General features: G+C 44.4%; 2 protein-coding genes across 3 annotated transcripts in view; one reads left to right on the top strand and one right to left on the bottom strand.

Annotated features, from left to right (window-relative positions):
- Positions 1-11,925, top strand: part of LOC147030236 (uncharacterized) — a 21,911-nt gene extending 9,986 nt beyond the window's left edge. Inside the window, exons 4-5 of the mRNA XM_085874072.1 lie at positions 7,144-7,370; positions 9,445-11,925. Of these exons, the coding sequence (XP_085730198.1) occupies positions 7,144-7,370; positions 9,445-9,933 (716 nt within the window). The 3' untranslated portion in view covers positions 9,934-11,925. The remainder of the gene's footprint in view (positions 1-7,143; positions 7,371-9,444) is intronic.
- LOC147030235 (anterior gradient protein 3-like) overlaps positions 10,868-21,165 on the bottom strand; it is a 26,055-nt gene continuing 15,757 nt past the window's right edge. Inside the window, exons 2-7 of one of the 2 annotated variants that reach the window (XM_085874079.1) lie at positions 20,576-20,639; positions 17,478-17,530; positions 16,787-16,863; positions 14,101-14,164; positions 13,076-13,159; positions 10,868-12,730 (exon numbers count right to left, since the gene is read on the bottom strand). In XM_085874079.1, coding sequence (XP_085730205.1) covers positions 12,681-12,730; positions 13,076-13,159; positions 14,101-14,164; positions 16,787-16,863; positions 17,478-17,530; positions 20,576-20,639 — 392 coding nt within the window. In that variant the 3' untranslated portion in view covers positions 10,868-12,680. Of the gene's footprint in view, positions 12,731-13,075; positions 13,160-14,100; positions 14,165-16,786; positions 16,864-17,477; positions 17,531-19,400; positions 20,513-20,575; positions 20,640-21,165 lie in introns of those variants that run through there. The other variant, XM_085874080.1, reaches the window with a different exon arrangement.

The following is a 21,165-nucleotide window of genomic DNA, read 5'->3' as shown; positions in this document are numbered from 1 at the left end:
TTCCTTCCTCTCTCCGGACAATAGTCCCCGCCCAGCGCTGAGAGGGGGAGTGGCCTAGAGAAGAAAGTGAAACTGAAGGGAGGAGCAGTCGGTTTTGAGGCGAGCAAGTGAAGGAAAAGACTGCAAGAGTGCAGGGAAGACGGTGGTGAAACTGAGCGCCGGTGTGGCGCGATTGGCTGAATAGGGCTGGCTGTGTGCGAGTCAGCAGTCGGCTTTGAGGCGAGCAAAGGCCGAGAAGGAGAAGTGAAACTGAAGAAGTAAAACTGCAGTGGGCTTCAAGGCGAGCGAGCGAAGGAAAGGCAGTGTTGAATCTGCCGGGAGAGAAGCTGAACCGGAGCGCGACGAGTCTGCGATCGGCAGTGGTGAAACTGAGTGCCGAGGTGGGGCGCGATCGGCTCTCGTGAGGAGCACAGACAGGTTCATCCGGAGTCTAGTGACGGAGCCTCTGACTGTCCCTACTCACCTCACTGCTCGACGACGTCTTGGAATCCCATGGACCCAGCCTGCGGAGCCCAACGCCTCGATTTGGCCTGGTCTGGTGAACAGGCCAGGCCTGGACTTGAATGCTGGACCTTATGAGAAACCAGCTGAGACCCACCATCGATCTGACGGTCTTGTGCCATCGACATTGCGCGGGGTCAGAACGCGCTGAGGAGGGCGTGCGCAAGTGGTGCCTTGAGAAGAAAGAGTACGGCACCACCATTTTGCCACGCGGCGTGCTCGAGCTTGGGTGATTGAATCCGTGGACATCGGCTTGTCACGAGCCACATTCGTGCTTTTGACACATTCCTCGCGTCCATGAAACATCACCAAGTACGCTGTGTCTTGTCTGCATGTTGTTTAAGGTTTATCTTGTGAGAGTTCCCTTCGAAACCCGTAGCTCCCTAGTTAAGAACGGGTAATAGATTAATTATAACATTGTAGTGAATGCTTTGCTTGTGTCGTGTTTCCCCGATGTGTCCCCAATAAATCTGGCTGATTCTTATGAAGTTGCCACTTTGAATTAATTCGTGCGAGGAAATTAATAATTCCGAGGAATGATCCGCTCGATTTGGATATAAAAATCAAAATGGTTACAGACTGGCAGAATTCGCTCGGTATCTGACAAAACCAGTCTGTAACCAGGGTCTATTTCCCCAACTGGTAAGGTCCAGGGGTACGTTGGTATCGCAATTCGAGACGCGTGACCCAAGGCCTGTGCCAAACCAGCCGGCGTTATAACCCCGGAGACGGCGGTGGTTAGAGTGGCGCCGAATCTGTAACATTTGGCTGTCGAGAGCAGGGTGCGAAAACCCAAACTGGTTACGGACAGTGATTGACACACTCATCAGAAGCCCCCGCCACCGCTGAATCCATAACTATATATATATATATATATATATATATATATATATATATATATATATATATATATATATATATATATATATATATTATGTCATGATATCTCAAAAAGTTGTGGACGAGTTACGACAAAACTTGGTGGACGAGTTGGTTCGGTGACAACGATAAGCAGATTCGATTTTGGTTCAGATCCAGCCCATCAGTGGGATACAACATGTAAACTGTTCAACCTGGCGGAGGTATGTGCTGCACCAGGTGCCGTTCTACTTTGTTTTGTTTTGCCAAGCGTCGCTCTGAGTGATTTTTCATTTGTTTGTCTGCACAGAACACGAGTGTTTTTCTCGGCAACCGCTTGTCGGATCGAGCCAAAAGTTTCACCATGGGGAGACAACTCGTTTAAAATGTTTTAATGATAATTATGGCATCATGGGGCACATGGTGTGGCAGCCATGTTGGAAAATATTTAAACTTTGTACATTGCAAGTACTCCTCATGGGGATAGTGATTTTTTTTTTGACGTCACAGGTTCCTTCTTCATGACATCATCATTGCATACATAGAATGCTACATCTGATCAGTATGAATTTTTGAGGGTCATCTCAGGATAAATTGGTCCACAGAAAAAAAAAATTGATGACATCGGTCATGTGGTTTGGCAGCTACATGTGTGTGTGTATATACAGTGGGGAGAACAAGTATTTGATACACTGCCGATTTTGCAGGTTCTCCCACTTACAAAGAACGTAGAGGTCTGTAATTTTTATCATAAGTACACTTCAACTGTGAAAGACAGAATCTAAAACAAAAATCCTGAAAATCACATTGTATGATTTTTAAATAATTAATTTGCATTTTATTGCATGAAATAAGTATTTGATCACCTACCAACCAGTAAGAATTCCGGCTCTCACAGACCTGTTAGTTTCGTCTTAAAGAAGCCCTCCCATTCTCCACTCATTACCTGTGTTAACTGCACCTGTTTGAACTTGTTATCTGCATAAAAGACAGCTGTCCACACTCAATCAATCAGACTCCAACCTCTCCACAATGGGCAAGAGCAGACAGCTAAGGACATCAGGGACAAAATTGTAGACTTGCACAAGGCTGGGATGGGCTACAGGACAATAGGCAAGCAGCTTGGTGAGAAGGCAACAACTGTTGGCGCAATTATGAGAAAATGGAAGAAGTTCAAGATAAGTCAATCTCCCTCGGTCTGGGGCTCCATGCAAGATCTTACCTCGTGGAGCCTCAATGATCATGAGAAAGGTGAGGGATCAGCCCAGAACGACACGGCAGGACCTGGTCAATGACCTGAAGAGAGCTGGGACCACAGTATCAAAGAAAACCAAAAGTAACACACTTCGCCGTCATGGATTAAAATCCTGCAGCGCACGCAAGGTCCCTCTGCTCAAGCCAGCGCATGTCCAGGCCCGTCTGAAGTTTGCCAATGATCATCTGGATGATCCAGAGGAGGAATGGGAGAAGGTCATGTGGTCTGATGAGACCAAGATAGAGCTTTTTGGTTTAAACTCCACTCGCCGTGTTTGGAGGAAGAAGAAGGATGAGTGCAACCCCAAGAACACCATCCCAACCGTGAAGCATGGAGGTGGAAACATCATTCTTTGGGGATGCTTTTCTGCGAAGGGGACAGGACGACTGCAGCATATTGAGGGGAGGATGGATGGGGCCATGTATCGCGAGATCTTGGCCAACAACCTCCTTCCCTCAACAAGAGCATTGAAGATGGGGCGTGGCTGGGTCTTCCAGCATGACAACGACCCGAAACACACAGCCAGAGAAACTAAGGAGTGGCTCCGTAAGAAGCATCTCCTGCTCTGCTCTCTGCCCCCCCTGCTCTCTCTGCGATTTGTCCCCACCACATTTCCACAGGGCGCTCAAGGTCCGCCAACAACCCCCTTCTGGTAAAACTACCAAAATCACGAATCACTGCTCATCTTCACTCTTTCATTCCTCTTTTTTCCCGCCTTTGGAATAAACTTCCTCACTCTATTCTTTCCCATTCTTCCCTCCAGGCTTTCAAAACAGCTGTTCACCACCACCTCTTATCTTCCCCCATCCAAATCCTCGATCTTTTCTACCCCCGATAATCCACCCAAGCCCACTTCCTTCATTTCTCCTGCTTTCCTTCCTGAAAGTCCCTGAAATGTCCATCTTCTCTTCGCCATGTTCCCCGTCCCATCCCCATCCCTCTCCCTTCCACAGTTCACCTAATGTGTCTGTTCCCCACTGTTTTGTCCCTTCCACTCCCGCCCCTCTTGTCTCATGCCTCCTTGCTGTGAGTTGTGTGTTTGCTCTCATACGAGCCTCGACCAAGGTATACAAAAAAAAATAAAAAAAAAATCTCAAGGTCCTGGAGTGGCCTAGCCAGTCTCCAGACCTGAACCCATTAGAAAATCTTTGGAGGGAGCTGAAAGTCTGTGTTGCTCAGCGACAGCCCCGAAACCTGAAGGATCTGGAGAAGATCTGTATGGAGGAGTGGGCCAAAATCCCTGCTCTAGTATGTGCAAACCTGGTTAAGAACTGCAGGAAACTCTGATCTCTGTAATTGCAAACAAAGGTTTCTGTACCAAATATTAAGTTCTGTTTTTCTGATGTATCAAATACTTATTTCATGCAATAAAATGCAAATTAATTATTTAAAAATCATACAATGTGATTTTCAGGATTTTTGTTTTAGATTCCGTCTTTCACAGTTGAAGTGTACCTATGATAAAAATTACAGACCTCTCGGTGCTTTGTAAGTGGGAAAACCTGCAAAATCAGCAGTGTATAAAATACTTGTTCTCCCCACTGTATATATGTATATATTGTTGTGGTTGACGAAATTCGCAAACCACCATTCAGGTCCCGTAGGTGAGATATCTCTGTAAGTATATGTGTAGTTAGCCCAAACCCGTTGTTTAGAGGGAATAAATGTCATTCATTCGGGCTGCGACCCTTTTAGATAGCCGTTTTTCTTTTACTATCTTTATTTTGGACCAGCCGCCATTACTACCACCACAACCACCACCACCAACCACGTCTCAACAGCCATCACACAACAACCACCAACCGCAACGCCGCTTCACAACAACAACAACGCCAACAGCCACGACCTTTACCGTCACATCTCACTCTCGCAACCATCGCATCACCGCCATTCCCGCGCCGCTTGTGGGCACCGATCCTGGACTCGTACAGGGCGCGCACCGAGCAGCGGGTGCAAAAACACCAGCCTTTCCGAGAAATCGGATCAAGAATGATTCACGCCCACTTCTGTTCCGTCCTATCAGCGAGCGTGGGGCGATTTGGCCCCGCCTCCAGGCGCGTCGGAGTATAATCGCTATATGCAGATTCGCGGATCAAGAATGATTCACGCCCACTTTTCCTCTGTCCAATGGGGAGCGTGGCTCCGTCCCCGAGCCGTTCCTGATCCAAAAATCTGCATATGGTTTCTCCTGTCGCACTATAAAGCGCCGAGCGCGGAGCGAATCAGGCAGTTGGACGGAGTTGAGAAGAGTGGAGAGTGGGAGAGTTGGAGAGTTGTGGCGGCGGCGAAGGCAGTTGGACGGAGTTGAGAAGAGTGGAGAGTGGGAGAGTTGGAGAGGTGTGGCGGCGGCGAAGGCAGTTGGGAAGAGTTGAGAGTTGAGAAGAGGAAAGAGTTGGAGAGTTGTGGCGGCGGCGAAATCAGTCGAGAGAGTGTCTGACGGGTCCGGAGAGGCTGGAGAAGCCAAGAAGCTTGTGGAGGTCGGCGCTCGTGTCAGAGTCGGGGAGCTGCGGAGAGGGGAGGCCGGTAACGCGATCGAGGTCGCAGTGGAGTCGCTCGTCGCGGGACCCAAGCCATCCAGATATCCTCTTTCCCCCGAGCATCAACAACCCCTCCCTGTTTCCCCCCGCGCTGAGATAGTGTGAGAAGGGGGCCCCGTTCCCACCCCATTCCAGGCAGTGCCAGCGAGGCCCGCGGAGTCGGGGCGCCGCCGCCATTTTGCGGCTCATCACCAGACGGGTAGGCTCGACGCGGTCTCGGCCCCAGGCCCGTCTGCCCCCTTGTCGATGAGGGTGGCCCCTTTTTCTTTTGCTTTGGAGTATATGTGTTGTCGGCGCCGTCTGTGAAGTAAAACTGTATAAGTGTTGCCGTGTGCTCGGTAGTCAGTAGTAGATCTGCATTGTGTTTCTTTTGTTGCAATTGCTTTTGGTGCGTAATTGTTGTTTCTTCTTTTGTTACATTTGCTTTTGGTGCATAATTGTGGTAATTGTATATGTGTGCTTTCCGTTTGCCGCGGAATAAATGTGCTTTATGTTGAACTGTTTTTCCCGTTTCGCTTCGTCTTTTCTTTAATTGAATCTCCATCTTACTTCACGTAAAGGGTTGGTCGTGGGCTAAATACGCCCAATAATTAATAGAACCGTCGAGGTTGACGATAACACCGCTCGGTTATCCCGATAGTACGGAACGGGTCGCTTAAAGTGGCCCGTGTCCGAAGTCGACCTGCGGCGAGGTGCGATCGCCCGGTCTACCCTCCGTGTGGGTACTTAGGTAGGTCGAATTTGGCGAGCAACCCTATCCCACGCGGGGGGCCGATTGGCACGATCGTGGTGAGGCCGAAAGGCCCACCCGTGACTAGTTCCCGGCGTTAGTCCGAGAGGGTCACGACGGGATTGTCCGTCCAGTGGGCGACGTGCCGCGATTCGAGTTACGTGGCCGCTCACACGCCGGCGGGCGCGAATCCGCAACAATATATATATATATTTATATATATATTTATATATATATATATATATATATTTATATATATATATATATATATATATATATATATATATATATATATATATATATATATATATATATATATAAGCTTCAAAAATCTTCTTCACTGAAACGGCTGAACAGATCGAGGCAAAACTTTACACGTATGACCACTTATCCATGAGGAACAAAATGTTCACACATGACATCATAGGTCACATGTTTTGGCAGCCATATTGCATTTAGCCTAAAACATAAAAATCATCTCCAGAACGGCTGGACAGATCGAGGGGAAACTTTACTTGCACAAATGTTCTTCAAGCCTTGGTGATACCAGGGTATTCACAAGTAATTGATGTCTCATGGTCTGGCAGCCATATTGGATTGAGAAAAAATCTTTAATTATTTCTCTTGAACAGTTTCATCAATCAACGTGAGACTTCACAATTATGATGTCGTAGTGATGTGGAATATATGTTTTAAATTTCAACCTGATCGGATGCATGGTCTGGTAGCCAGAATTATTGAATTATTTTATCTGTTCTTTTTTATTTTTTTATTTTTGAATTAGGGTCACTTCACTGTACCTTTACAGGTTTGAGGGGAGAGGAGTAGCAGCTGAAACCCAAATCCAATCCAGATTCCTTCTGATGACTTCATCTTTGCTTTTTGCTTGTTCAGGTTCCTTCTGCTGACTCCAAAGCAGGACTACATATTTGGTCTTCCATTTTATTTGAAGTTATTTTAATCCCATTCTGAATTCAGTTGAATAATAATAAATGTCATGAGTCAGGGTCAAGTATCCAATGAAAGCGGGACGTCTTGGTACCCGGTCAACACTGCCAGCAGTTATAAAATGGCAGTTATAGTTATGTCTGTTAATTACAAAACACACCAATACACAAACACCACCCAAAACAAGTCCTGGCAAGGGTCTGCAATCTCTGATTGCTCTTTTTCTTGTTTTACAAATTGGAAATGCCACCTTACCAAGTGAACGATAAGTGCAGTAATAACTTCTTTATAACTCATCTTTCCTTTTGCCTCAGAGTGTGTAGATGATCCAGATCGTAATAACCATGTGCCATCAAAGCGGGAATATGGTTCTGGAGGAGATTGCCATAACGACAATGAGATTAAACATTGGAACCCAGAGAACTGCTGGCCTACGACAGGTGGGAGAGAAGTCCAACCAAAATTGGCCTTCAAACATGCCTGCACGAGAGCAGAGAAGCTGCACGACAACACATTTTTTCCTCTGCAAGTATCCAATGAGGTGCGAATACCACCAAACGACAGTGATAAAGTTTAAGAACAAAATTATTTTTTATTTTCCAATAAGCCCTTTATTTTTGCCTTGACCAGAATATTTATATGATAATGTTTATGGTTATTCACTTATGATAAATGTGGGCTCAGATGATAGCCTAAAAGGTATGAGTACTTGCATCAGAGCTGTTTCGCCTAGGTTTGAATCCTGACCCAGTTATGAACTTCCACAAGCAGGGTGAGACATTAGTGTTGTCCATCTGGGGGATGGAAGTCAAGCCGAAAGGACACGTCTGATGGAGGTTAACGGTCCCACGTAGTCTTTCGCAAAGAGGAGGCGAGTTATCACCAGTATCCTGAACAAATTAAAAATTCGTGGCGTAACTGCTCTAAAGGCAAATACAAACCGTACCGCAAAGCCAGGCCACCAAGCCGCCTGGCCTAGCCCTTGCCAAGAGACTGCTTCAGTAGTACTGATGCTTTGTAAAGTGTGTGGAGCATTGATTATTTATTTTTATTGCCATTTTTCCTCTCGTTTTCAGAATAAAATATTTGAACTTCTATAATCTCTTAAAGGCCCTGTCACACCTTGACGATTTAGCCAGCGTATGCCTGACGTATGCAAAATTTGGCTAAAACGCTGGCACACGTCGAATACACTATGGGTAAGTTTTGTATACGTTAAGAGCACGCTGGCATACGTCGTAGTACACTGGCTTTTTTTTTCGTAGTACGCCGAGGTGTTAGACAAATTTTCCATGCTTGAAATTTTTTGACTATGCCAGCGTATGAATCACACGTTCCGCATACGCTTGGCCATAAGTTGTAGGCACGTTACGCGATTGACACACGTCGACACACGTTACTTGTAAGTAACTCATAAGTCGAAACACGTCAAGGTAATGTTTAGCGTACCCGAAACTTATTTCTAACCTATGAGTAACGTGTTGTAGGCACGTTAGGCAATCGTTGACACACGTCCACATACGTTACTTGTAAGTTACTCATAAGTCGAAACACGTCAAGGTAATGGTTAGCGTCAGTGTTCCAGTCTCCCTGATTTTATTTTATTTTTTTCTTCGTTATGACGGTGATGATGACACTTCGATTTCTAGTGCAGTTATAATATAATAGAATATAATTAATAGGCTGCCGCTCAATGATTTAAATCATAATCACACTAGAAATCGAAGTGTCAACATCACCGTCATATCGAAGAAAGAAAGAAAAGAAAAAAAAAGAATAAACAGGCCGTCTGGAACACTGACACTAACCATTACCTCGACGTATTTCGACTTATGAGTAACGTACAAGTAACGTGTGTCAACGATCACGTAGCGTGCCTACAACTTATGCCAGCATATGCAGAACATGTGTCGTACGTCGAGAAATTTTGAACATGCTGAAAATTTCTCGACGTACTCTACGTATGACGACGTATGCCAGAAAACTACGACGTATGCCTGCGTGCTCTTAACATATACAAAACTTACCCAGAACGTATTTGACGTGTGCCAGCTTGGTTCGGCAAATTTTTCATACGTCAGCATACGCTGGCTAAAACGTCAAGGTGTGATAGTGGCTTCACACTTTTATGTCTAGTGCGGTTATGATTTGAATCGTCGAGCCGCAGCCTATGAATAGCCTACGCCACATGATCGTCGGCGATTACCTGCAGCACGCTATGCATAAGTTACACTATCGTTGGGCATAGGTTATCTATATGTGATTAAAACGTTCTGTGTACGTTACGAATACGTTATGCATATGTCCAACACGTTATTATATGCCCAAAACTTTAAAAAAACATCAATAGTTCAGCATACACCAGCGTTTTACATACATTTTGAGGCCTTGCCATACGCTGGCTAAAACGTCAAGGTGTGACAGCCCCTTAAGCTGAAGTTATGTATCAAAATTACAGCCCCAAACTGCCTCGTCTTGTTTAACATTATACTATAGCATGTTAAATGTCTGCATGATGGAAGACTGGTGATATAACTGTGGTGGTATCTTGGCGATAGAAAAATGCAATGACCATTAAAAACAAACTGTTCCTCTATTTCCTCTGTCCCATAAAGTACACCACTCACCCTGAAGACTCATGCGTCAGTGAGGATGGCCCTTCCCTGGCATATCAACAGCAAGAAGAAGCACCGTCCAAAATTCCAGAAGCACCCAAAGCCTCGTCATCCAATTCCATCGGCGTCGACGATCGTTTCTTCGACAGCAGCAATTACTCCCACGATTCCGAGGATGTTTTGACGGGCCAGTTGGGGCTCGCCTCTCGTCCATTCACATGTGCCGGCTGCGGTGCGAGATTCTCGCACTCCTCGGCGTTGGCACGACACAAGCGCACACACACGGGTGAACGCCCTTTTGCCTGCAGTTCCTGTGGAAAGCGCTTCACGCAGTCGTCGCACCTCAATCGTCACATGCGCACGCACACGGGTGACAAGCCCTTCAAGTGTTCCTTTTGTGGAAAAGGTTTCCTTCAATCATGTGATCTGCTGCGCCATAAACGGACGCACGTTCACTCCCTGGGGACCGGTGCAGTGTCTCTCTTGTGAATTCCATCCCTTCATGAGCGCCCCTTCTTTTTGGTGAACTCTGGCCGAATGTGGCATCAACAACACCCTGTGTGCGGTGGCTTCGCTCCTCGTGAGCAATGAGCACAGAGTGATGCAATCAATTCTGTTGATGCTACACCTTCGGCCTTTTGTTTTTTTCTTTTTTTTTTTTTTTACACAACTTGATCCTTCTTGCCCAGATCTGTCCTTCCGGTCAACATTTATTGCACTTTGAAGGGGATGTCACAAGGTAGGGTGAATGCTGAACTTGAGGGAATGGATAATGAGCAGTTCTCTGTTTTAATTTTCCACCAGCACAGTTTTGGCTTGCGTGGACAGTGTGCGTGTCATGTGAAGTAATGTCACCATTTGGTGATGTCACATTTTAAACCCTGACCATGCCATTAGTGGAGGGTGGGGGGGATGTTGGCATGGGTGGAGTGAGAGTGTTTCAAATAGGGGTGAAGTCATGTGCGCACACCAGGATTAAACACCTGTTTGAGGTTAAAAGAGCCCTGTAGGTTCTGGTTTCTCTTCATGGTGTTTTTGATGAAGGTCAAGAGTTTCCATTAAATATTTGGAGATTCAGGTGGTGATGAGTTTGTCGATTCCTTTAATAAGATTTTTTGATTCTCCCATTCCAACCCTCATGAAAAACAGATCAATTAGACCTCTCACTTGAAAGCACATTTGGCTCAAAATGCAGAATGCAATCTTCATCATTAAACCTTATTCTGGACAATTAAAAATGAAGTTCAGCTGCAGGTTTACACGTTTTGTTCGAGATCGATCGTCGCTTTGGAAGATTTGGCCTGGCATCCTCAGTTGAACATCGCACTATCAAACTCATGGAAGAGTCTTCACCTGCCAAAGAGCCACAAGCTTAATCAGGTGATCACTGTGCTCAAAGGACCCCTGCAAGGAAACTGCGAGCTTATTAACAGGACAGATAGAAGTTTTATTACATGGTTAAAGGACAGAATTACACACCGTACACACTGCTAAATTCTGTACCAGTTTGTATAACAAGATTAACGATTAAAAAAAAAATGTACAATGGTGAAACCGCTAAAATATTCAAAACAATGTGTTGAACGAAAACCTCTACGTGAAGATCTAAATCGTTGTTCATTTCCAAGCAATACGGCCCAGACACGCGTTTGCATCAAGTCCTAGTTTGTTCATCGTTAAATTCTACCAAAGAAACGGCGCCACGGGTACAATGGATGTCCGCAACGATTGGGATATTTTGTCCAAACATTCATTTGTTTTAACTCATCACTGAACTCATCAGCTAAGATAACCTCCTTCACTGCCCTAACAACCACAAAGGCAGTTTTGTCTATACATAGTACAAATTGAAATAAAAACATTTTGTTAGTTCAGCATACTGGTCAGGTGATGAGAAACAGTACCATGGACCATTAATTAAAGGTATCGTAAATGGTTTGTGGTTTGTGGTTTGGATATATCCGTCACCTCCCCCGCCCCCTTTGGGGTTTTTATAAAGTAACGATCGAGTGAACAACCTAAAACGAGTTAAAGGACTCCCAACATGTTGTTCAATGTTTAGATCCTTTTTCTAAGGGTAATTTACTTGTACCAAATAATATTTTCAGCTTATGGATCGCATCATTCCATTCAGTGACGCTGCAGACGACTCGCCAAGTGATGCTGCAGACAACATTGCTTCGCTTTTGTTGGTGTTGAAAATCATGGATAATTCAGTGAAAAAATCTACATAGTCCATACATAAGGTTCAGGCTGATGTTAATACAGGGCAATGAAGGAAGTGAGAGATCGTTATGTACAAATCAGACATCAACGAGTGGCAAATTTGATTGGTTGAGATGATGTAAAATTCCGGAATATTTTGTCCAAGTGCTGCTAAACGAAAGATTTTTGAAAGTGCCAATAAGACGAGTTGTGTTCTGCAGTACTCAAGTGTATCATTCAATTGAAATAAAATAAAGATTTTAAAAGTTGTAGAAATGTTGTTTTTTTGCACGCTTCCCACTGTTGATGCAGCATCTTTTTCACCATCTTATTAACACGTTACATTAGTTCTTTGTACTTGCTGTTTGTGTCGTTTATGACCACCAAAAACAGCAAGTTTCCTGTTTGGAATGATTATCAATTTTGTTTGACTGCCAGATAGCTAGACAGCCTAAAAAAAAATCTCACTCCTCTCTGCACATATACGATCGGGACAAATTCCGAGCTAAAGTACTGCTAAACTACAGGTTCGTTTTCCGATTTGTGTTCAAAATATAACATTCAGTTGAAATCAAGTTGTTCCTCGATCATAAACTGACGTTTGTGGACAGACAGACAAAGAGAACCAATTGTTCAACCTCGCTTTTTGCTTTGCGTGCGGCATAATAAAATAACTCAAAATGTTAGTTTTCCATGTTGAGAAACCTCTTGTTCGAGTTTATAATGTTCCATCCCCAAGATGAATGCAACCTATGGTGAGTAATGGGACAGTGTGGATAAATAGTTTGAATCAGGTGCTTAAAGGGTTATTAGCAATGTCACATCAAGGGCCCAAATTTGAATGTCATGTTTGGAGGCTTTACAATGACGTCACAAAAGGTAAGGACCAAAAAATGTGATCCTTTGGGAGGGTACCATTGTAAAGGAGTTTGTTCTCTACAAGCACAGCACCATGCAGAGGGGGGAATTGGGGGGATGGGGGTGGTCATTGGAGAAAATTGTATATTCAAGGCAGCCAACCAGCAGCAGGTTCAAAGTTCACTTTTCAGCAACTGCTTGGCAGTCTTCATATTTTCAATAACTGCAAAGCAAATCAAACAGGATTTAATCACAATGCTGCTCAATAAGCTCACTAAACTTAATTCACATACAAAGATCGGAACAGTAACCATTCACAGAGGGAATGCATCCTCTTACTGTACCAGAAGACTATCATTATCATATGTATCAGGTGGTTTCATCATGCAGTAATTGTCACCTTGTTTGCCCTTTCTAACACCATCCCAGGATATGGTAACTAACTGGTAGGGACCGTGTTACTCTGGTGAACCAATATCCCCCTTCCCTTTCCGGACTCAAACCGGAGCTGTCCCATTCCACACCCAGGGGTTCAGGAACCTGCCCCACTTTCGAGCTTGGTCCTTACGCAAAGGAATATCTTCTGGTTCGTAGGTGTACAGACGGTTCTTGTACCGGCTTGTTATATCTGCTCGAACTGTCAACGATGGATCTGAAATAAAATAAAAATATTAAAGATCAGCATCCCATTACTTCTGGTTTATAACAGGTAACTCTTTATTGAAGTGATAAGAGGTGGATGTCAAATGAGTTGCGGTTGGTACAAAGCAAGGCACAGCATTATCAACTGCCACAGGGGTTGGATACCCACCATTGACAAGTGAATAGGTTCTGCCGACACCTATTCAAACCCTGATCCTACGGTTTATCTCGCATAGGAGAGGTATTTAAAAACCAACCATGTATCATCAGCTGCAGCTCGTCTAGAGCTTCAAACAGCCTGGAAATTCCAGAGTTTCAAGCAATTAATTTAAATTGCAGGCAATTATTGCAGGATCTCAAATTACACACAGTACAAGAGGGAGAAATAAGAGAGAGGAGGGAAGGGAAGGAGGACCATAACACTTTGGGGGAGGAGGGTGGGAGAATGCGGGGCTCGGATGGGAGCACTGTCCAGGGGAGTTTAGGGTGCTTGTATGGGAGTACTGTACAGGAGAGTGTAGGGGCTCGGATGGGAGTACTGTCCAGGTGAGTTGAGGGTCTCGGGTGGTAGTATTGTACAGGGGAGTTGGGCTCGGATGGGAGTACTGTATGGGGGAATATAGGGTGCTCGGATAAGAGTACTGTACAGGGGAGTTGGATTCAGAGTGGAGTGGTGTGCAGGGGGTTTGGGCTTAGAGGGGAGTATTGTACAGTCTCATTCACCATATGTTGGACATTTGATTACTGCTTTCACACAACACATCAGTTTTCATGTGAACAGTTTGTAATAATATGTACATTTCCTAACTAGTTAACGAGGAGCTGCCATGTTCATGTATTCATAAAATTATTTAGTACATCGATCTGACAAGAGTAAACATTTGTAAATTTCACAGATAGGCTTCAACAATCTGAGTGCAGGTGAACGAGCACATTCACGGCACCACGTACCGATGAATATGATACGTGGGACATACGTGCCATCAGGTGACAGGTTCTTATCCACAGTTTCATGCTGAAGGTAAGTATGAGGGAAAACAAAGATGTGAACAAAATAAAGATCAACCCTACAATAGTAGAGCAGGTTTTAGTAAAAAGTGCTTGGTATACACAATTCAAAACGTTTTGTTTCGTTCCAAAGGCCGACCCGCACCATTCCGACAATACCTGAATTAAATTTAAATATTTGGACAAATCATTCATTTCAAAAAACAATTTTACATTTTGGGGAAAATGCCTTTCAAGTGAAAGTTTTAATATACAAGTTGAAAAAAAAAACCAAACATGAGTGCAACCATGACCAGCAACCCAAGACCCATACGTCTGATTCCAGCATAAAATTAGAGTTCATAGAACACATTAACCCACGCAGTCTTCAGAAAAGGACATGGGAAGGATCTTTCCAACTCTTGCTTGGCGTTTCTGAGCACAATCAATGTCATCTTTGTTTGTGAAATTTGAATAACAGGTGTGATGGCAACCATATGAAGCCGATGGGTCAAACAGAACAGTCGAGCTGAACCTTCTGCCAACTCTTCTCAGAGAAACTGACGATTTTGGAACGATCTTTGAGAAAACGTTGCACTAAGGCCTAAGTCACATTTGGCTCGGCGGCCGTAGGGTCTACAAAATCTACGGCCACTAGCAATTATAGGGCGGCCGCAGTATTTCCATGGTCACACAATATAGCAGTCACACATGTTTTTATTTTTCGGGGAGCCGCACGGGATATTTAGAAATTGTGGAGACCGAAAACGTGGGGGTGCCGTACGGTCTTTGATTTGATGTCACACGGTGACCTTAGGGCGTCCCTGCGGTGGCCATATAATTTTCAATGCAGACACAAGGTAGCCTCAAGGTGCCCGCAAGGCGACCGCAGGGGGGGCCTAAGGCGAACGTGCGGCCAGACGGACGGTAACGAGTGGGTATATATACCAGTTCTTTTTTACTGAAATAAAAATATACCAGTATGTATAACTGAATATACTATAACTATAATATATATATATATATATATATATATATATATATATATATATATATATATATATATATATATATATATAACTGAATATACCAGTTTGGAGTAGTATAGGCAAACACCTATACTCCGATCTCTCGCGGTAGCACACGGTGGACACACGGTCGACGCAGACTGCCACGGAGGCCGTACGTAGGACGCACGGTGGGCGTAGGGGGGAATGTGCATCGACCCTGCGTTGCCCACAGGTAGTCACACAGACCGCAAGGCCACCGTATGTTTAACACAGGGACGCCTTAGGACTACCCTACGGCAACCGTGGAAATAGTGCGGCCACTGTAATTTTTTGGGGGTTGGCAAAATTCATTTTTCATTGATAAGAGCCTACGGCAGCCGCACGAATAACGCAAGCCCACCGTACGTCCTACGTACGGTTGATGTGGAACACATCGACGTCACAGCTTGGCTTGTCGAATTGCTACGGCCAACGTAGAAATGAAAAAAGTTATAACTCCGCGCTACAATTCCACGGTGACCCCTACGGCCTGTAAAAGATAGCCATACGGCGTAGGGCCACCCTGAGGCCACCTCAGAAACTCTGCGGCCGCCGCACATTTGTCAATTCAGGGGAGGTATGGCCGCCGTATCCTCGCCATAGAGCAAATGTGACTTTGGCCTAAACAAACAGATCTTTTGGCAAAAGTTAGCTCCGTCGTTGCATCACTAGGTGCCACCATTTTTGTCTGAATCTCGCTGGTCCTCATAGCGCACTGTAAATTTAATTGGTCGAGCCGGCATAAGATTTTGCCCATCTACAACTAAACTGAAGGATTTTGGAAGTGCAAACAAGGTGAGTTGTGTTCTACAGTATTCAAATGAAATCGAACGGCACTCGGCAGAGCGCATACCTCTGCCAGGCTGAAGAGCTTGCGTTTTGTATCCCACTGATACCCTGGATTCGGATCAGGATCTTCAAGCAAAATCAAATCAATTCGTCCTTGTCACACACCCAAACTATCCACAAAATTTTGTCCAAATCTGTCCATAACGTTTTGAGATATTGTGCTACAGATCTTTTTTTTCCATATCTCTCAATGGTGAAGAGTCACTTAAAACATTATAGTATCCAGAACCGTATCTTCACCAAAATCTAGATCTGCCAGACAGGCACTCAGACTGAAGCAACCGCTATACCGCAAGTGCGCATGCGCGCTCGGGACAATAATTTCCCATAATAGTTGCCAAATTCAGAGCCAAACTACTGCTAAACTGCAGGTTCACGTACCGATTCGTGTTTTACAGTGTTCAAACTATAAAATAAAATTGCAATAAAGTAGTCCCTCGATCATCAACCGACGTCTGTCAGACAGAAAGAGCATGAACCTAATTGCTTAATTCCACTTTGCTCAATGCGCGTGGGGGAATAATCAGGATCACCACCCAACGGTGCCACCTCTTGCTGAGCCCTGTCCAGCCCTGTGGCAAGTCCTGCTCCACAAATGCTCAACAGCTACAAGATCTTGTGCACCTCCACCTTTCCAGAATGTCAAATGAAACGCATTGCTTGAAAGGACCAATTTTGACTACGAACATCAAACACAGTGTAAGCATACATGGGGGAACGTGGGTCAGGATGGGGGTGGGGACAGGCCGTACCATCACATTTAACATGATGAAATTGTCCTCGGCCATCGTTTGGATCTCGTCCGATGCAGCAAAAGCTTTCTTCAGGGCTATTGGGGACAGCAGAGCCGGTGTTGAAACTGCCATGTGCTTGAGTTTCAGGCTTTAAGATGTTGCACATAAAACTGAGCAGATTATTCATAAAACATTGGTGTTTCTGCTTTTAAACAGAACATGGATAAGTGGTTTTTACAAAGGGCTTTGCTTGAAAAACATGTGCTGACGATGAGAAATAGGAGGCAATCGGAGGCAAGCAGCAAGACAAAGATAAAGAGTTTGTCATCATTTTCTTTAAATCTTGGTTTGATTCAAATCAAACGCTCAGGGCATGAACAAGACAATGGTTTTTAGGGTCAAACGAAGCAGCAAATGAGAAATCCCCCTCAAGTGAATGAATAAATCCCTAATTAGTACAATGATCCAAGCATGCAGTGATTGAAGAAAAAAAATCAAACACAGCAAGGCAAATTAACAATGTGAATGTGTGAGGAGATCTGAGTTGGTGGGGATGGGGGCTGGGAGTCGTCATCATCCCTCCTCTGGACAGCACAAACTTTTGGCTACATGGACACTGACTTTTCAACCAAGAGCAGAGTTTGTGTTAAATTTTTCCCCCCTTTTGGACATACAGATATTAGCTTCATCCCCTTGTCCCAAGGCTCACCCTGTGAATATGGGCACTCATCCAGGTGATGGATCACCATGAGAGGTTTCCCACTGGAACAAAAACAAAACAGCAATAATTATAATACATTTTGATTCAACCCGTTGTGTTCCCATCACGTCTCTCTAATAGAGCAGTTTTATCAATCAGTGTGTAATGTCTTCAAATCCATGACGGATTACAATATTATTGGGACAAGGTCATTGCCTCAGTCATTGCCAAGAGCAGTATCATCAGCATACCTTACCTTGTTGATACATCTTCCTGTGATCTTAACTCCAGCCTCTACGTCATCAAAGTTAGATTATATTTTTTTTCTGACAAAATTATTATAAACCACAAATTAATCGGTCAATTCCGTCCCATGATGGCATTAATAATAATAGGGTAATAATAATATAACCATTATCATAATCCTCAGCAGTCAGTTCGCTTTCGAGAAAGACATCGCAAGGAGAGTTCAGCTTGTCTAATGGGAGCGACGAGCACAAGCTTTGCTCATGGGAAATTAACCAAACGCCTCTTATACACAGTGACATCACACAAATACTGGTGATGAGGGATCTACTGGTGGTGGTTCTCGAGCTAGTTCACGGTGACTGCTTCTTTTGGCGTCTGCCTCTGCTGCCCTGGTCACTTCTGCTGCGGAGGATCCACGCTGCACTGACACACACACACACACACACACACACACACACACACACACACACACACACACACACACACACACACACACACACACACACACACACACACACACACACACACACACACACACACACACACACACACACGCCTGTCCTTTACCTTCTCTTCACATTTCTCTCCATCGACACCAGTCGTCCTGGGATGTCTCTTTATACAGTTCAAATAATGTAACCGTGGTTGCCAAACGTTGCGTTGCTCCTGGGAAAGCTTACGACATTACACGTCCTTTGGCAGTCAGTCATCCCACATTCTGACAACATGACCAGTTCAGGTGAGCTGCTGCTTCAAGAGTATGATTTCAATGCTAGGCAGAGCAGCCTGCTTCAGAACCTCATTGTTTGTCACATGAACAGACCACTTAATCCAAAGAATATTCCGCATATGCCAGAGGTAGACTTGCGAGAAACGGTGGGTACGTCTCAGAGATGTACAACAGACAGGGGAGGATAACAGCTCTGTATACCTTGCACTTTGTAGTGAGCTTAATGCTGCGTCTACTTCATAGTCGGTCACACAATCGACCACAAGCAGCACAGACCAAACAAATCTGTGTTGCTAGCTCCTGTGTGTTGCGATTGAGGTTGCACTTATTTAAGACTATGCTGCCAAGATGCACAAAGCAATCAACGATCTGAAGTGTTCCAACATTCAGCAAAAGGGGTCAGCTCAATGTACGGCATTCCAGGGGCCAGTTGGTAAAGGAGCTCGGTCTTTCGGCTATTGATGGAGAGTCCAAATGCCACAGGTGCAGTGGGACACTTGTCAAGAAGCTTCTGCGAGTCACATATGGAATGCGACACTAAACCAATATCAGCAGCACAGAGCACGTCTCGTGCGCACATCTGATGAACCTTTGTCTTCGCTTTGAAATGTCGTACGTTAAAAAGCTTGCCATCATGACACATTCTGGAACATTCTGATTGGCAACATCCAGCGCAATGGTCAGAAAGAGGCAAAACAGTGTGGGAGCAAGGACACAACCTTGTCTCATGCTACGTGCAACGATCATTGAACAGATCAGCAGTCTTACCATCAACGAGTACCTGTGCTTGCATGCCTTCATGGAAACCCTGCAAAAGGGTCACAAACTTGTCCGGGCGGCCATATTTCAACAGATGTCAAAGACAGGCACAACTAACTGAATCAAATATCTTCGAGAAAAAAAAAAAACAATCAATGAAAATGAAGTAAAGAGGCATGTTCTGTTCAGCTTACTTTTCCTGAAGTTGTCGTAGTGTGAAGATCACGTGTATGGTACTTACGACCAACATCAAATCCACACAGCAATTCAGGTGAAATGCCTGCAACCACAGTCTGGAGGAACTCGAGCATGACCTTGCCGAGGATCGTACCAGCAACAAAGTAATAATATAATATAGAATAATCATATTAACACGGGGCTGGCAGGGTGGCCTTGAGGTAGGCATACTCGCCTCTAGGCTGTCAAGTCTGGGTTCGAATCTCAGCCCAGCTGCCTTCGTCAAACATCAAGCCTGGCCAGCCAGTTCGTGGAAGACTCACCCCTTCGATGGAAGGTTATAGGCCCGTGGAGGCTGAAAGGCCTGATAACACGATGATATTTGTCACAGTGAAATGAGAGGGTAGGATTATGAAGGATGAGTGGGTCCTGAATTGATGAAAAACGTTCCATGAGCTTTTGTCCAGTGCAAAAGACCCTGAAACCTTTTTAGATCCAAAAGGGCTGTCAAGGGTCTATGAGGTCTAAAAGGTCTCAAGGGGTCTCAAGGGGTCTAAAGGTCGTTAGTCAAACGGGTCTAAAGGGGGCGAAACAGTCAAAGGGTCTAAAAAGGACGAAGAGGGGAAAAGGACAGTCCCCCTTTCTGCCACACCCAAACTCTTTGTCCCCCCCCCCCTTTCCGCATTTTTCCCGCTCTTCAAAGCAAAAGGGCAGAAGTGACATCAAGAGGTGAAAATTTAATGATGAGGAAACATCTTTTTTATTTAATGAACAATCTCGTGAGATGACGGCAGCTAAACAGCTAAAAGTTGAGTTGCTGGCATCAAGTGGATAAAAATATTGACACTTGATGGAAAGGACAAGAAGCTGCACATCTGCAACATAACCTATTAAAAAAATCCTCACTTAAAACGAATGGCATGCCGAAGTGCATTTTTTTTTTCATCAAGAAAACGCTCAAATTTCATTAAAATTACTTTGTTACAAAGCTCAGCTTCTTTCTTCACCGAGCCACATTCCCGGAGGGAATGGGTATTTATTGGTTGCTACAAATACACCCATCACCAGGGCTCCCCACATTCAATGCGGTTTTTTTGCTTTATGATACAAGAACCCTGACCACCTCCATCTCCACCAAAACAACAACACCCCCCCCCCCGCCCACCCCCAACCATCACCCCACATTGCTTACATTTTCTGACACAAGAAGAGAGCCTGTTCATAGGTCTGAACCCATTCGAGCCCATCACCCCAACCTGCAGAGACAGGATAACCAGTAATCATGGTATTTACATTCGGCATCATTGAGGAAACAAAATTAAAACATACTACAGATATGCTGAGGCTTTCACATCATCAACCTCCCTTTAAACCACGACACATCATCAACCATCCCTTACAATATAACACAATTACACATCATCAACAATCCCTTACAATATTACACATCATCAACCAACCCTTACAATATTACACATCATCAACCATCCCTTACAATATAACACAATTACACATCATCAACAATCCCTTACAATATTACACATCATCAACCAACCCTTACAATATTACACATCAACATCCCTTATAATATTACACAATTACACATCACCAACCATCCCTTACAATATTACACAATTACACATCATCAACGTTCTTTTAAACCACGACACATCATCAACCATCCCTTACAATATTAGACAATTACACATCATCAACCATCCCTTACAATATTACACAATTACACATCATCAACCATCCCTTACAATATTACACATCATCAAC

Source organism: Eptatretus burgeri, chromosome 3 (genome assembly GCF_056783735.1).
Source record: "Eptatretus burgeri isolate ZD-2024b chromosome 3, Ebu_testis_v1, whole genome shotgun sequence".
Classification (NCBI taxonomy): domain Eukaryota; kingdom Metazoa; phylum Chordata; class Myxini; order Myxiniformes; family Myxinidae; genus Eptatretus; species Eptatretus burgeri.
The sequence above is the reverse complement of the archived record's forward strand: the minus strand, read 5'-3'. Positions and strand labels throughout refer to the sequence as shown.